Here is a 17231-nt window from a genome sequence, read left to right as displayed (position 1 = left end):
GAAGACTGATATAATCCCGTTCGTAATATCAACAACAGGGAAATACAAACAATTACACGTGTTATTATAGATATCTAAGAAAACAAGATGATTATTTAACAAAAATACAACTTTAGACTTTGAAAGTCTGAGCAACACTATTTCGTTTAATTTGATATTAACTTTATATTGATGCCGAAATGTTATGCAATAACATTTTCAAGTAAAGATCAATATTATTGGTTCTAGCAATGTATTAATATGAACGGACTAGTTTTGATTGTTTTCACTTATCCCAAGTCAAAAAACACTATATATGCAATATCGTAGATTTATTGAAATTAGGAAAACACATAAAAACAGGCAATATTGTTTTCAACTAGAGCCTTATTAGGCCAAATCCTGATATACATGAAAATATTGAATCAATAAAGACAGTTTGAGTCAATGATTACACTAAATTCGATTACATAAATAAACGTAATAAACTAAAAGTACAACTTGATAGTATAGTGACAGATGTAGCAGTTGTGATGATGATAATAATAATAATAACAATACAGGCTTGTATCAGTGTTTCATAATGGGATGTAGGTCAAAGACTTGGCAAAATAAACGCTGAAATAAAACCCATTAAAAATAATTAAAATTACGTTTAAGAAGTGTTTCAAATTAATAGTCAATGAAGCGTCTATTTAGAAAAAGGGAAGTTAGGAAAAATAGATGAACAAAGAGTATGGTAGATAATAATAAATAAAATCGTTTGTCAAGGTAAATTTGGCTAAGGAGAAGATTAGAATTTTATAAATTTCATATGAATACGAAGATTTGAGTTGTTGATTTTCTAGTTTTGCGAGAAAACATTCTTCAAGAATAAGACTAACGTTGAACCAATCACTATTCCATCAATTTATCTATTCGACACAAAATGAACATTCATTGTAAATTTCAAAAGTAATCCTTTGAAACTAACTCCGGAAATTTCAATATTGATCTGGTCGTCAAGTAGTTGTAGAAACATAAAGTCAGTTGTCTGAATTAATAATACCATGGAGAATAAGGAAGTGAAAGTCCAAATGTTCCGCCTTTGGAATGAAACTCAAAACATTTTTAACGCTCCTATTACCGATTAATTTGTGTAAATCATCCAGGATTTCAATTAACAGCTTGAAAATTTTATGTTATGGAGAATTATACATATTTGAGACTGGACGAAGGGGACTAGAATTCAAGAAACATAAAATGGTGGAGTATTTGACCGCTGGGTTTCTGTAAATCATGAATGGCTGAAGTAATTCCTCCCTTAATTTCCAACTCATTAAACTCATTGATCAGCCGTCCCTCTGCTTTCATATTTATATCAGTAATGCCACTGAGCTTTTGAAACTTTGTCGACTCATTCAAAAATCCGTTCATTTTATCGATGTTATTTGCTATGTTCATTTGAACAAGCACTCCTCCTTTGTTTGACTTGATTACGATCAGTGTTATTGTTTCTAAACTTATATTAGTCGTTCGCGTGCTTGATCGAAAGCTCATAGTTTGATTCACAGTTGTCAGATCATGGATCCGCACTGGTGAGTAATTTCATGGTAGGATAAAACAATAGTGTAATTCATCACCTGTTTCATAGGTAGTCTAACTGATATCACTTTGTGATTTGAAAATATGAGAAGTCTATGATTGACCCATAGGTTACCATGACTAGTTTAATGTTTCTCAGATATATACATATAAATATTCCTGTAAAGTCTAATAATAAGATCAATACTGTTTATTTGTACATATTGCTCTTATTTGGAACTATCACACTAGATATTTTTAAAGATACCTGAAAAATCAATTTCGCACTTTCTAACACAATTATCTTATTCATGTGTTTTCTTTTCTTTGAATTACAGACTAAATCAAAGAATATTAGGGACTGATGATTTACTTATATAACAATCTAGATTAAATCATTACCGTTCATTGATGCTATTTGATAATGGATTGTATATTAAGAGATATCGAATATATAGAGCAATAGAATGCATAAAAATTATGTCTATCGTGAAATATTGGTTTCCGGAGTGTGTTCCACTGTAAGATGATAGGTCTACACTGTTGAATAGTTCATAAGTGGAACTAGACAATCATTTAGTTTGTTCTGTAGTCTCTTTAATAGTTGTCCATATAATATTATTTTGTTTACCAATCTGTTATAACTAATGTAGGATCTACAACAACGGTGAATTTATTAATATGGTGCATAGTAAAAACGTTTGGTTTTAATGAGTAAACACAACGAAAATCGCTTAGAAAAAGTAATGAATGAAAATTATTAGTTAATTTTAATATTGGCACCATCATAAACTCTAATCCTACTTGATCCATTACTGAATACTGGTGATATGAAAATCAGATCAGTTATACACTCTACAAGGTCAGATACCAAAGTACATAGGCAAAAACTTCTGCACTTTATTTCATACGAACATAAAATCCTAATAACAAAATGGGGGTTTGTGGACATTGTAGTAACTTTGATAGTTGAATTCAAGAGTCAATTTAACCTAGACCACCGTCAGAAACCTGGAAGCATTGGATAGCTGTTTCGTCCTAATGTGGGACTTCTCTACCAGTGCGGGTCCACTATCCTGAATACAGAACTCGGACCAAGGACCTTCGGTCTCGCAAGTGAACGCTGAGCCTCGAAATCATTGAGCTCGCATCCAACGATGTTAATGTCTAACTTCATCTAATCCATAATATTGCGTGACCGTCCACCATTGTTTTCAGTGAGTAACGGCCTCACAACAGACATGGTGGAACTCCACTGTTCACAAGATCAAGGAACAACAAATGTAAAATAATACTAAGATGTAATGTTTATAAAGCAAAACATAAATTCATCTTTGATGATGATGCTGCTATCTATGAATTCTATCATTTACGGTTTTAAACACATATTACAATGTTCTTTCAAATCAAGAAGATTTTCATATAAATTATACAAATTATTTATTCATAATTTTGTACAAAAAATTGCAATATTTAAAACGGGATTATTTTTACTGAATTTATTAACTTATATAGTGGTGTGGGTTACTTATATTCATATAGGTAGTATATAACGGTGGTCAAGCATAGAATGTATTTCAGCAGAAGATCGATAAGGAAAGAACGGAAACGGAACGAAAAGACATGAACAATGAAATCCGAGACAATGGATTGATATTTGCAAAGGAACAGTCATCTTTAAGACAATGGATTGATATTTTGCAAATTAAGTATTTACTATATGTTTCTCAGATTTTATTAAGATGCTCCGCAATATTCGGTTGTCCCCACCCGTGTTCTTGTTCACTACAATATGACACCGAGAATGGAACTATGACTGAACGATAACATTTAGTGACAATTTAAATGTTTGATAGTGAAACCACGAAGATAACATTTAATTTACTTGTGAAAATGGGTCCATTTTTTGAAATAGTTCCATTATAATATATCAAAACTATTGAATATATTGAATGATCTTGTAAACAAGTATCCTTACTGAGGTTTTACTTGATAATTTCAAATAAATTGAGCATTGGGTAAAGTGTTAATAACAAAATAATGATATATTCGTGAAATCCCTAATAATATTACTGACGATTTTCGGCAGATTCACAAGTATGTACACCGACACATACGAAATTGCTTAAACCAAAACTACATGACATTGACATAATCATTATCTGATTTAGTTGAACGAAATATTCTGCATTGTTTCTTGAGATTATTTAAACTTATGTCAATTTAATTCAACTATTTTTGTCTATTCTCTGAAGCAGAGACTTAGATTAGGATGCGAAATCCAACAAACTCAATATTCTGTTCACTACGATATCACAAATATATCATCATTTTATTATGCTTTTGTAAATAAGCAAAGATTGATAGTGGATCTTGTAAATAGTTTACTTGAAGGGGTTCTGTGAAGATTGGTGTGATTTGTAAGTCTCAAATCGATCACTTTTGGTGTATTACTAAATACATAGAAGAGCTGAACCCAAGACTTTCAAGTCTAACCGTTAGGATCACTATGTTGCAGTCTCGTAGTATAGTTTCAACCCCAATCACTTCGCGATATAGCTCAGCGATTAGCCAATGTCAATGGTAACAACCTAAGATATATTTGAGCTTTGACAAACACAGTTTCTCATGAAAACCTCAGAAACAATTCAGTAAACAACATAATTTAGTTGAAAGGATTTTTTGAAAACTGGCATTAATTAATAAACTTCATTTATCAGTGTTTCTTCATTTTCAACGGTACACTAACTAAAACCAATCTAAGAATAATACAATCTATAGAGATTGTAAATAATGTACTATTCACATTAGTTCTGAGAGAGCAAAAAAAAGGAATCAAATACATGAATACTTACTGTTTAACGTATTCTTCTATGTCTGACTCCATCTCATTGATTTTTTTTGACTTGATATCATCAATCATGTCAGTAGTATGCTCAATATTCCCATTCACACCATTATTATTAATATTATTAATGGTATTATTAATAACATTGATCTGATCGTGTTTTCCCTGATTATTTGTTAAAAGTAGTATATGTTCATAATCTTTACTAATTAATTGAATATTATTTTGACATTGAATACAAAGTTTTGTTGAATCATATATTGGAAGTTTAGATAGTTCTAATAAATGTTTATAATGATCATTAAAATATACTGAATTATCATTGATAATCATTGGTGAATTATGTTTATGATTATTTATTGTTTCAATATTAGTTATTATAGGTATAGATGGTATAACAGTAGTGATGATGTTCGATTTATTTTGATAATCTATAGAATTAGTGGTATTACAATGTAATTTATCAGTTATTTGCCTATTAGTTATATGTAGAGATGTGTTTTGAGCAGCAATTTTGTGGTGATTATTATCATCATTCTTGTTAGAATGAACTGAAATGTTATTCAATTGATTTGAACAATTCGATACAGACATTACAGTGTTATTTGTATGATTAGGAGTAAGTGTATTTTTAATTCCAGGATTAATAGTATTTTTTGATGTATAACTAATTAAACTGTCATGATTTTTATTATCCAATGGAAATGGAAGTGAAAAACTATTTGATTCTTTACGTCCTGCCGTTGCTACAACCGCTACCGCTGCCCCCGCTTCAGTTGTAACGGTTGATGATGTTGATGACGATGAGGATGATGAAGAAGGTGTATTTGATGAACAATGTCGGCAAAAATTTAAACAAAAATTTGATTGATGATTATGATCGTTGTTATTTTTGTTATTATCATTTAACTGTTTTTTCTTTCGTTTATTTGAATTTTTAATGCATCTGGTATATAAGGATAAGAAACTATTGGTATGATTAGCTTCATTATCTGAATTCAGTTTCCTTGATAATGGTGTTGAAGTCTTTGTAGTTTTAATTGCCGGTCTGTATATGATTCTAGTATTATCACTTGTATTATTTTGTGAAATGGTGATGTTTGTTATTTTATGATCAGCTAATTGTAAAAAAAATAATAATGAATGAGAAACAATTAGTAAATTAGTTACTTATTTCAGTAGTGTAGAAGAAAAATTAGTAATTAAATGATGATTGACTTGAAGAACCAACTTAAACCAATTAATCACTTTCAAAAAATTGTTAACAGTTTCCTATTACAATGTTAGCAATTCATCTCTAGAGAGATGTAACCGATGATGATTATCTTTACTAGGTGTGGAATAAATATTCCCAGTTTAGGTGAATGATAGTAGTGGACTTGTTAGTATAAACTAGGTGGTCGTATGTTAAGTTTGTATATTTTTGATTCGACTTCTATCAAGGCCATGGATAGGCAGTGCTAAGGAGTCTCATATTAGAACGAGATATCTATTCAGTACTTTTTCGTGGTCATTTTGAGAAGTAAAGTAATCTAATAATGAGATTTTTTCACAAAAACAGGTATTTCTGATTTTTATTTTCATATATAGCGTTCGTAGTTACAATAATATACAGGTGATTATGCAACATATCTGTGTACAAATAAATGTGGCTCTTATTCTGACTCCATTCGGACATTATGAGTGATTGTTATTGAAATATATATGCCGCTAAGCCTCGTATATAAATATCGACTTAAACACAGTTGATGTTTAACGGAATTAAATAAGTCAAGTCCGAAAATGGATTTCTGAATACGTATATTTCATACAATCGTTAATCCGAAATCGAAGCAAAACCAAATTACGCGCGGAGGTGAAAGCGAGTGAGTCAGCTCGTTTTAAAGATGCGTGACTCGATATATATAACCAGACAAAAATGTGATGAGTAAAGTAGGAAATGCACACATGTACACTTACATAAAAACAGTCAAGGTTGATAAGAGAATAAGTGACTGGGTAAAATTATGGCTTGAGAAGAATCAATAGATTGATCTGTCCAGAAGCTAGAATAACCTATGTGGACTTGACATTCCAGTCCCAACAAAATAACTAGTCTCGAATATCTCAATAAATAATGATGACTTAATTTACAATCATAATCTTTGTAAGTTTTTAGTAGGTTATATTAGTAATATTAAAAAAAGTTAATGAAATATGAAGAATAAATTCGTGGAAAAGTCTCGAACACATTTAAATTGGACACGGAAATCATAAAACGGAAGACTAAATCGCTGTTGTGTAACTATCTATTTCGGACAGCTTTTAGACTGATCAACAAATTCAGTTTTCCAAATTGTACTCGTGACACTAATGAAAACGAAAAATAGTCAGATGATTTTAGTAACTCAGATCAGATTTTAGACTTACGAACTTGAAAAACATTTTTAGATCAGAACTCAATTAGCTACACCAGTTGTTAAATAATCTAACCTAAATAAATTTTGTTTTATGTCAAATTGTATACTTATCAAAGAAAACGTATATTATAAGCTGAAATGGATTGTGACTAGCAGTGGATGAAGTTTAATTCATTTTTATGATGGTTGTATGAATCCTCCCATTGACAAATCCCAAAATAGGACGAAACACGCATCCTGGATCCCACTACTAACCGCCATCCATCTTTGCTTATAATGCTTGCGACTTAAGGCAATATCGAGACAATCCGCATAGGATGCACATATCACAACAACACACTGATCAGTTGCAAAGATTCAGACAACTAATGCGAAAATGAATATATATGAGAATTCTTTTTTATAATCTCAATGAAATCAGGGATAATATTAATTGGGAATTTTTCACATGATGGTATATTGCTATAAAAAATAGTCTATCTTGAGCAAATGATTAATGCTGTTCGTTAGTTGTTTATGTAAATAATATAGAACCAGACATACTTCATGTTGATTTTGTCTAGTCAAACGAATAATGTTCTTTTATTAATGAATAAATATAGTGACTTAATAGAATAATATGACTTATTGATGATATGAATCATAAAAAAGATAAGTATATAATAAATTTTATGGTAAAACATAATTCAAAATTTATTAATCCAATCAGAATTTTAAATGAAGTCGATGCTGTTAATATTCTCTACAAAATAACAATGAGAGTTCTCCAATTGTAGCAGTCTCAATGAGAGAAATTGCAAATCTTCATCATTTCAAATTTTTTTTTAAAATCTTTTTTTTTCTTTCTAAATGAATAAAAGGAACGTTATTCAAACCCATTGGAACATGTTGTCTTAAATAAGTTTAGATAAACAGATTGACATTTCTAAATATCAATAGTTAAAAGCATGAGGTCCTGGGTTCGAGTCCCGCGGGGTGCGGGACCGTGGATGCTCACTGCTGAGGAGTCCAATACTAGTACGAAACGGCCACCCAATCCTTCTCGGTTTTCCATGGTGGTCTAGCTTCAATTGACTCATGATTTCAACTACTGAAATTAATAAAATCTCCACAAAACCCTTTCTGATTTCTGAATACGATATATTCTAAATTTATTGTTCTTTTGTGAAGTAGACTTTATATTAGGTTATTATGTACCATTAATAGTTGATAAGTCATCTAACTGAACGCTAGATTTGGTTCCTAAGCTCTACTAGTGACCCCCAGGCTAAATCCATACGGCGACTTGAACATGAAAGAAAATGCGCGAAATATGAAAGAAACATTTTACTCCAAGGTTCATTTATATACAGAAAATCTAGGGTTTTTAAAGTATTTTAGATGGCCTTGGGTTTCTGGAAGGTTCTGGAACGCTATTAAACATAGTAGTAATATAGCTAATCATCCAATCAGAAATTCATCATGTAATTTTTCACTTTGTAAATGTTTCTGGCAAAACGTCTAGTGAATGCTGATTAGATAATATGCTTTTCAGAGTCTTTGTTGGCTATTTTTCACCCAAACAATAATCATAATACTTTGCTGAGACATTGATCAGAAAAACGAAAAGTGAAATTAAATGAAATAAAAAATTAGTTTTATGAATTATGTGAAGGATTGTTTAACACATAAACTTAAATGAACAAACATTTTCTTAAATTAGTAAACAATTTGATGGAACCTATTAGTAATTATGCCAAGACATTACATAGTAAAAATATAGTTCAAAGAAACAAACAAATACGTGAATTAGCATTATATGGACAAATTTATCATCACCCGAATATTTTTAGCCTAATAAGAAAAGGTGTAAAAACTAGTCTTCTTTTAGTTGAGTAACTAAGTATAACTTATCCAAATCAATCCCAACAGTAGTCTAGAGGTTGAGTATTCAGGCGTGAGAGCGAAGACATAGATTCGATTCCTGGATACGTGGTCGTGATTGTGGATTACCGACTAGTCTCATCCTAGAATGAAACGGCCATACAATCCTTCTAGGTTCTCAATGGTAGTCTAGTTTATTTCAGTTCATGACTTAAACTATGAAAATTATTCATTTGTGTTTAACAATTTTTTAATCGACTATAAATTCTGGTACAATTGGCCCTACAACCAAAGCAATAATCTTGTCAAGAAATAAATGAGGGAAGAATTGTACAGTCAATAAATCAATCAATGAATATAGTATGGTTTAAGAATTATACTTTATCAGTATACTTTGGTTGAAAATCCAAGTTGCAAAAACTTCTTTCTGTTTAGAGGGTTCGTCTTACGTTATTAAGACTACAGTAGTTTCGTCACTGACATATCTGATAAAATCTCTAATGTTATAATGATAGAGTTGTGATGAACCCAAAAATATGAGTTTAATGCAGCTATTTTTTGCAAAAAAAAAAGAAAAGGAAGTATCATGGCATAAACTAACCACCTCTGATGTAGCCAGAACTTCGTCAAATTATACGCAGTTCAAATGAATGAACAATTTTATATTACAAATGTAATTATAACAATAAACTAGTTATCATTTATAAATACTCAGAAAAAAAGTGTTGATTGCTGAATATTTTATAAAAACTCAACATTATTTTGTATCTGCTAACATGACTATTATGTTGTATCTTTCATTTAGGAAAGACTTAAATTTTACCAATTAAAGATAACTTAACTGGTTGAAATCATGAGTCAATTGAAGCTAGATCACCATGGAAAACCTGGAAGCACTGGACGGCCGTTTCATCCTAGTATGCAACTCCTCAGCAGTGCGCATCCACGATCCTGCCCCCCACGGGATTCTAACCCAGGACCTACCGGTCTCACGCCAGGCGCCTAACCAACTAGACCACTGAGCCAGCATCCAACGGTGTTAATGTCTAACTTGAACCAATCCACCATCGAAGCTAAACGGTAATTAATTAGTAATCTAGAAATAAACAACATATCTTTTATATAGTTTTCTTTTTTTATTGTTATGTAGAATTTCCCCAGAGAATATTTTTGTAATAACAAACTAAACACTTATTTGTTTATCATTTGATAAGCGCATACCGAAACTGATCAATTACATACCGAAAATATGTTTATTACATTTCATAATGAACTGTGAAATGAAAAACACATTTTCTTCTCTTTTCAAGATAAACATTTTTGTGAACTGTAACGAAGTGACACTTTATTATTCATAATCACTATAGCGTATTATCATCAAGCTTGGTATATATTTATTAGTCGTTTAATAAACTAACAACTTTTGTGAATATGCAATAAAAATCAGTAATACATTTTGGCGAATTTAAACTTTAACCCATTGCACAATCAGGTGGCTAACAGAAATCAGTAGCTAAGTGGATAACACGATGGCGTTTGAAGAGAACGGTACTGGATTTGAGTCGCGGAGTGAACATCAACTCTGGAATCCAGGTACATCCATCTGATGAGTCCCAGATAGGACGAAACGCACGTCCTGGACTCCACTGCTAGCCACTATCCATCTTTGCTTAAAAAGCTTGTAACTTAAGGCAATATCGAGGCAATCTGCACAGGACGCACATATGCCAACATGAAACTGATCAATTGCAGTCCTAAACAATAATGGGAGAATACAAGCAAACAACACTAAGTGAATTTACATTTTGGTATTGTTTCTAAACATAATTTACAAAGAACTGTGATAACCAGAGTTTGAAATTAGTTGCCAAGTCACTGAAAACTGAAAATATTTAATTCTCTAATAAAAACTGTTTTTCAATGGTCATACCCAATTTCATAAGAAGTTGAGTACTATCCATGTAGGATGATAATAATTCGGAACTGAGTTGAAATTGATATGGTCCTATCCTAAGTTTAGTCAGTTCACTTCAAATGTACAATGCCTTTTCATAAACCAAAGCAGTGACATATATATTCAGGAGAAAAACATTACATTCATATAATATAAAACAGCCTACGAATACTCAAGGTAATGACATAAAGCGGATAATATACAAAATAGTCGTCAAATTCAATTAACATACGTAATGCATAGTTATAATATTCTCTATTGAATCAAATTACAAAATCCATTTAGTTTCAAACTAGCTTGGTATCACTTATCAGTAAGTGGGTATATATCTTGAAATCTCAATCATTCACAATCTAAGCATTCTCTCAAATGAACCTTTTATTTTCAAAATAAAATAACAGATGAATGATTAATTAGTTAAATAAAGTTATTTCAAAACAATTTTAGTCTATGGTCTAAACATTCTAGTATCAAACCTATCAATTGTTCGAGTTGATCTATGGTAATTTATTCAATCCGTTAAAATTTAGAAATCAAATTAAATGTTAAATAAATGGATTATAGTTAGTAATAGAATCAACGACGAGTTTTATCTTTTTTTGGGACTCGGTTACTAGATGAAACAGCGTTCTAGTATTGGTGATTACATCCGAAATCCAACTCAGTATATTTTGCTATAGACGCTTTATCTATCATTAGCTAAACTACTCATTACTGACCGCTACAAGGTTGAGATAATCCATTTATTTATTTTAACACATAAGTATTAGTACAAAGAAGCGCCGTGTACATATGCACCACACACGTCACTTGATTTGTGTTTGGGCTATGATACAGTCCGGATGCCAAAACAAAGCAGGTGGTTTTCTTAAGAGGCCACACCAGGAGCCTTCGATCTAAAGATCTAATCCACAAGACAGTAGAGCGACGCAAGGAGATGCACTTCAATGGTAGCCGGTGACCAACGATTTGTCTATACGCCATTTGCTCATTCAAGATCCTGGATCCCATGTGCACCATTGGTTTTCCAAATCCTCTTAGTGGACCCACCGCGTCCATCAACCTGGTTAAAGCGTGGGGCATTCTCCTTTCGTCCTCTCAATTTCGTGAACAACACCCCCACCACGAGAAGACAGTGAGCAGGATTTCCCTGGCAGTGGTTGTATGTACGTGGCCATGTGAGAGCATTTCAAGGAGAGCAGACTCTCTCCGTCCTCGGCCATATTAGGACATTTGCGGATCATTTAACCTTTACACATTAAATTATATTAAGTTATTGGCTTTTATATTATCTATATACTTGTTATCATGTATTCATTGTGACCCTATTTTTGTGTTTCATTTACTTACAATTTAATTAATTTAATTAAAAATGTAACCACGTATCTTTTTGCAGAAATTAATTTCTTGTATTTCAATATATCAGTATAAAATCAATCTTCTTTAAACTTATTTCAATAAATTAAGTAGGATTTCTGTGTGGAAACGAACATATATTACACTGATAAGTATAGGCCGAAAAAAACATTTACAAAAGAAAAGTTTACTGGAGTGGAAATCAGGTTGATGACCTTAGTTTTAGTTGATCATTTCACTGAATTAAGTAAATGTTTGCATAAGTATTAATGAAAATAATTTAATTATTGTACGAGGAAGAGCTAGCAAGGTCAGCGAAAAAGGCTTTAAGAGGAGGAAATATGAAACAACTATGTGACACAACGAAGAAACTTGAAGGGAAAGATAGTAAACCAGAGCATCCACTCAAGAACAAAGAAGGAAAGACAGTCGCTGAAATTCAAGAAAAGGGGAACAGATTGGTGGAACACTTCGAGGAACTCTTAAATAGACCGGCTACATTGAATTCACCGTATATCGAAGCAGCATTTACTGACCTTCCTGCAGATGCAAATTCATTAATGAAACTAGACGATTTGGTCTTTGCAAATGACCTGGCTTTTCTATCCCATACACACTCGCAACTGCATGTGAAGATAGCCAGTGACGCAGCAGCTTCTGCATCAGTAAGCCTCAACATACACAAAGGAAAAATCAAGACCCTCACATACTATACTGAGAACACTAACCCAATCACACTTGATGGAGAAGCTCCGGAAGATTTGGAATCTTCCATGTACCTGGACAGCATCATCGATAAACAAGGAGGATCAGATACGTAAAAGCAAAAATTTAAAAACAAGGAGAGCATTCCTACAGTTGAACATGTGGGACTCAAAACAACTGTCTATCAACCAAAATCAAAGTCAGAATCTTCAGCGAGAACTTCAAGTCAGTCTTACTGTACGGAGCTGTAACGTGGAGGAATACTACAACCATACATTAAAAATGTACAAGTAAATATAAACAGTTGTTTACGTAAGATACTCAATGTCCGTTGACCGGATACCACCAGCAACAGCCTACTGTGAGAGAAAACAAACCAGGTTCAAGCTCAAGTGGAAATTAGGAAAAGATGTTGGAAGTGGATAGAACATACTTTGAGGATTTCCTCAAACTGCATCACGAGGAAAGCCCCAACTTGGAATCATGAAGGCAGACAGAAAAGAGGAAGACCGAAGAACACACTACTTCAGGAATTTGAAGCAGACATGAAAATGATGAACATCAACTGGAAGAGACTGACCAGGATAGAATTGTATGAAGAATGCATATGTGCGCCCTATTCTCCTCCACGAAGGATGACAGGTGTAAGTAAGTAAGTTATTAAGCATTACTGGGTGAATCGATTCTTCTTTTCTAGAATTATAAAGTCTATCTGTAATCTTGCCTACTATCATTAATATTTGTCTTGAAAACTTTATCCCGCTGTGCTAATATAATGCAGCAACTTTAAGTGATGAACATATGTCATGTTCTATACTGTTTACGATTTCTAAATTAAGCTAAATAAGACCATATTACATATATATATGCACATTCTGAACTCAACAAAAGTTTTAGAATTTAAAATAAACATGAATTGAAACTGTAACAATCAGGGTTTTTTCCTTAAAAGAGAAAATTCGAATTGTGAAACAAAACATTAGAATATCTCATTTCATTCTAGTTACATATATAGAGTCTGTTTTTAAGGTAACAAAGATTGATCACCTAATCGTTTAATTATCAATCTAGAACAAAAAAAGATTGTCAGTAACAACATCTTCATAACATCAGAACAAAAACAAAACATACTACCATAAATAGTTGTATTCTAGTTATGAAACTTAAAGTAAAATAATACAATTGTTCTGTTGTTTGTTTTACATTTTTTTTTGTTAATAGTAAACCAATTACCAGTAAAACTCTCATTATCATCATGGTTGTCAGACAGAAATGTCATTTTCTCTATTTTTTTTGTTTTTTTTTATAGTCTAGAGAATGTTCACTAACATGTGAATTATACTGTGTCATATTAATCATTCAATCATCAAATTTTATATAAACTATATATGGTGAAACTAAGGGGAAAAACAACCAAAAAAAGGAGAAAAACTTCAGCTAATTAATGATTATGATCAATTCCATACTAATTATTTCCATTGAATTATATAGAATACGTGAATGTTGAATAAATGAAGGGGAAATTTGAATAGATGAATGTTAATATAGTAGTTCAAATTTAATATAAATGCTGTTAGACTTAAAAGTCATGTAATGATTGACAATGATTGTGGTCATGGAAGAGCATTACTGATGGGGATAGACACTCATATTGAATGCGACCTAATATTTAATGATATTCTAGTGTATGTCATCCTATGATTTTAACAATGTTCATATGTAATGAATAAGTTCAAGTGATTCAGTCTATACACTTGACTTCATTGTAAATGAACATTTAGTTCAAACGTAATTCACAGTTCAACATAAAAAAGTTAATTAGTGTTATCAAACAGTGTTACACAATAAATAATTTCGTTTGCAGTTTGAAATTGTGGAGATAGTTGAATTCCATTAAAATCATGAACCGATCAATGTTAGACCATCATTGAAAGCCTGGAAGCATTGGACTGCCTTTTTCTTCCAGTATGAGACCCCTCAGCAATGCACATCCACCATCTCACACACGGAATTCGGACCCAGGAACTAAGGTCTCTCACGTGAACGCTTAATCTTCAGAAAGCGGAGTCGACATTCAACGATGTTTATGTCTAACTTTGAACAATCACGCGACCATCTTACATTGCCTTCAGTCGGCAACTGTTGGGAGAGATTCTAAAAACTACGACGGAGCCTCCAGAGACCCTAAAGTAATCGAACGTAGCATGCTACTATTGGACAGTAGCATCACATCACCCATTGAGGATTGGATGAATTACAATGTAGATATAACAAACACTAATATCTATAAATAACCATGATTTTATGTACATTCTCACTCTCATCCGACAATCATTTCTCCAGTATTCTACTGTCTTCTGATTTGCGACTGTGGGTTATTATACGTTCGAGTGCCGTAGTTCTATACACTATTCTGTGTTAATCGAGTAGCGAACATAACACTAACTACTTCACACACCACACGGTTGAACTATCCCAGTGGCGATTATTATTGTTTTCATTACAAATAAACTATCAATTCATGTTATTGATATTGATCAATCGCACCTAATATTCTTGAGTTGTTGTTTTGCACTATTTAAACTTGGGTTAATTTTAATTTGGTTATATATTCTCTGAAGAAGTGGTTTACACTGAGTCACGAAACGTTAGAAAATCGAGTGATTTTACTCGATGGGATATTACAAATATATCAATTAACTCATAATTGTTTAGCCAATGTTCAATTCATGCGAAATTATCGAGTCAGACCTTGGTAATGATACCTACTAATAATGTTATGTGCATCAAATTAGTCCAATTTCTCATATTCCTAACTGATTCATTCACATAAATGAATGATATATGTATAAGTAAGTGAATAAGTATTACAACACTTTTAATGATTATGATTTTGTTGTTTATTTTGTTTCACAATACACAAAATTAAACATAGAATGATTGATAGCCAACACTAAACATTATACTACTGATATTAATGGTAGGAGTAGTGGTAACAGTAGTTTATATTTGAAAAATATTAATGTCAGTAATGGTAATACATTTGTTTCATCCACTTACTTAAAGGTAAATAGTGAATCGATTAGCTCATATTATTTAATAAACAATATATTAGTTTCCTAATCTTAATGACACATTTCTACTACCTTTGAAATAATACATAGACAAGTTGAAATAACTAATATATTGATTTATTTACTATCTCATAGCCCAGTAGAAATCTCTTTTTTTCTTTGTAATATCAACTTCAGCAAGACAACTATGATCACATGTAGATTTATTCTTGGAAGGTATTTCGCAGGTATGATTTTGTTAGTGTCTATCCAAAAAAAATGTTACAGAGCCTTCATAGTTAATTGAGAAGAACAATGTTGAATAAACTGCGTATTTACATATGCGGTTGGTTGGTAATTGAATATAAACTATTCATAATATTGAAATCTACCCATTTTTATCTTAGTTTGAATAGGAGGATTAATATCAAGCAAAGAAAGGTCTAAAATGCTTCAGAGTAGAATAACGCGTAAATAGATTTGAGCCCTTGTGAATAATTTCTAGAGTAATATCATAAGAATAACTTAAACTCCCGATACAGTTCAATCCTGAGTAAAATGAGTTCATGGACTGATATTATATTTTGATGTGTAACATACAATAGTATTCCCAACTTAATCTTACACTAAAAAAACATATCAATTCAGAGTAGATGGTGGTTAGATGTGCATAAACCCTTGTTTCAGCCAAATTATTCAATGTAGATTTGTTGGCTTGTTTATCCAACTTACCGTACATAATAAATGCAAAATGCTTTAAAATAATAAAGAAAAGAAACCAATATCAATCTATTGTGTAAAGGAAATTAATAAGAAGACGTGAAAATATTTATGAACATATGTTGGCACATGTGTAACTCTCAGGACAACTATTATTTACAATCTTATTTTAAGGTCATCCGTGATCACTACAAACTAACCCATTTTGCTGTATGTATACACAAAAGACAAACAGAGTAATCTAACAAACTGAAAAGAAAAAAAAGTGAACAGTTAAACAACAGTTGTATTACTATTATAGTCATATTACAGTTAATGCATGAATAATACGTTCAGTTTTGATCTTAACGTTAATTAAGGAAAACAAAGATAACTAAATATAATTGTATGTAGGGTATCCGATATATATATATATACAGTTTGGAGAAAAATGCCTCAAAATACGTTTTCCATAGCCAAAGAACTACAAAAGCTAAAAAGGATTTTTCAGTAGGTTCTTTTGGTCACATCAAATCTAAAACCACTTAAATGACGTAAGTTGATGTGGTAATATATACTTTTGCCTCTCTACAACGTATATATATAATCTAATTCATGTTAAAAACATTAATATACCGATAAACATTTATTGTTTAGTTTTTTTTTTAACTTCAGTTTCGGGGTTGTAGTGAGAAGCCATAGCCATATCGAATGTGAGGTAATTACCCACCAATGAAATTGAGATATCGGTTGCGTAATACGATGGATTGAGTGAAGTTAGAAATATAAACTGTTGACCGCTGACCCAGTGA

General features: G+C 31.7%; 1 protein-coding gene across 1 annotated transcript in view; it reads right to left on the bottom strand.

Moving 5' to 3' along the window:
- Window positions 1-17231, bottom strand: part of PDE2 (3',5'-cyclic-nucleotide phosphodiesterase) — a 128097-nt gene that overhangs the window by 42643 nt on the left and 68223 nt on the right. The window contains exon 2 of the mRNA XM_051214336.1: window positions 4398-5508. Coding sequence (XP_051067490.1) covers window positions 4398-5508 — 1111 coding nt within the window. The remainder of the gene's footprint in view (window positions 1-4397; window positions 5509-17231) is intronic.

Source organism: Schistosoma haematobium, chromosome 2, assembly GCF_000699445.3.
Source record: "Schistosoma haematobium chromosome 2, whole genome shotgun sequence".
Classification (NCBI taxonomy): domain Eukaryota; kingdom Metazoa; phylum Platyhelminthes; class Trematoda; order Strigeidida; family Schistosomatidae; genus Schistosoma; species Schistosoma haematobium.
This window is presented reverse-complemented; position numbering and strand designations above follow the sequence as displayed.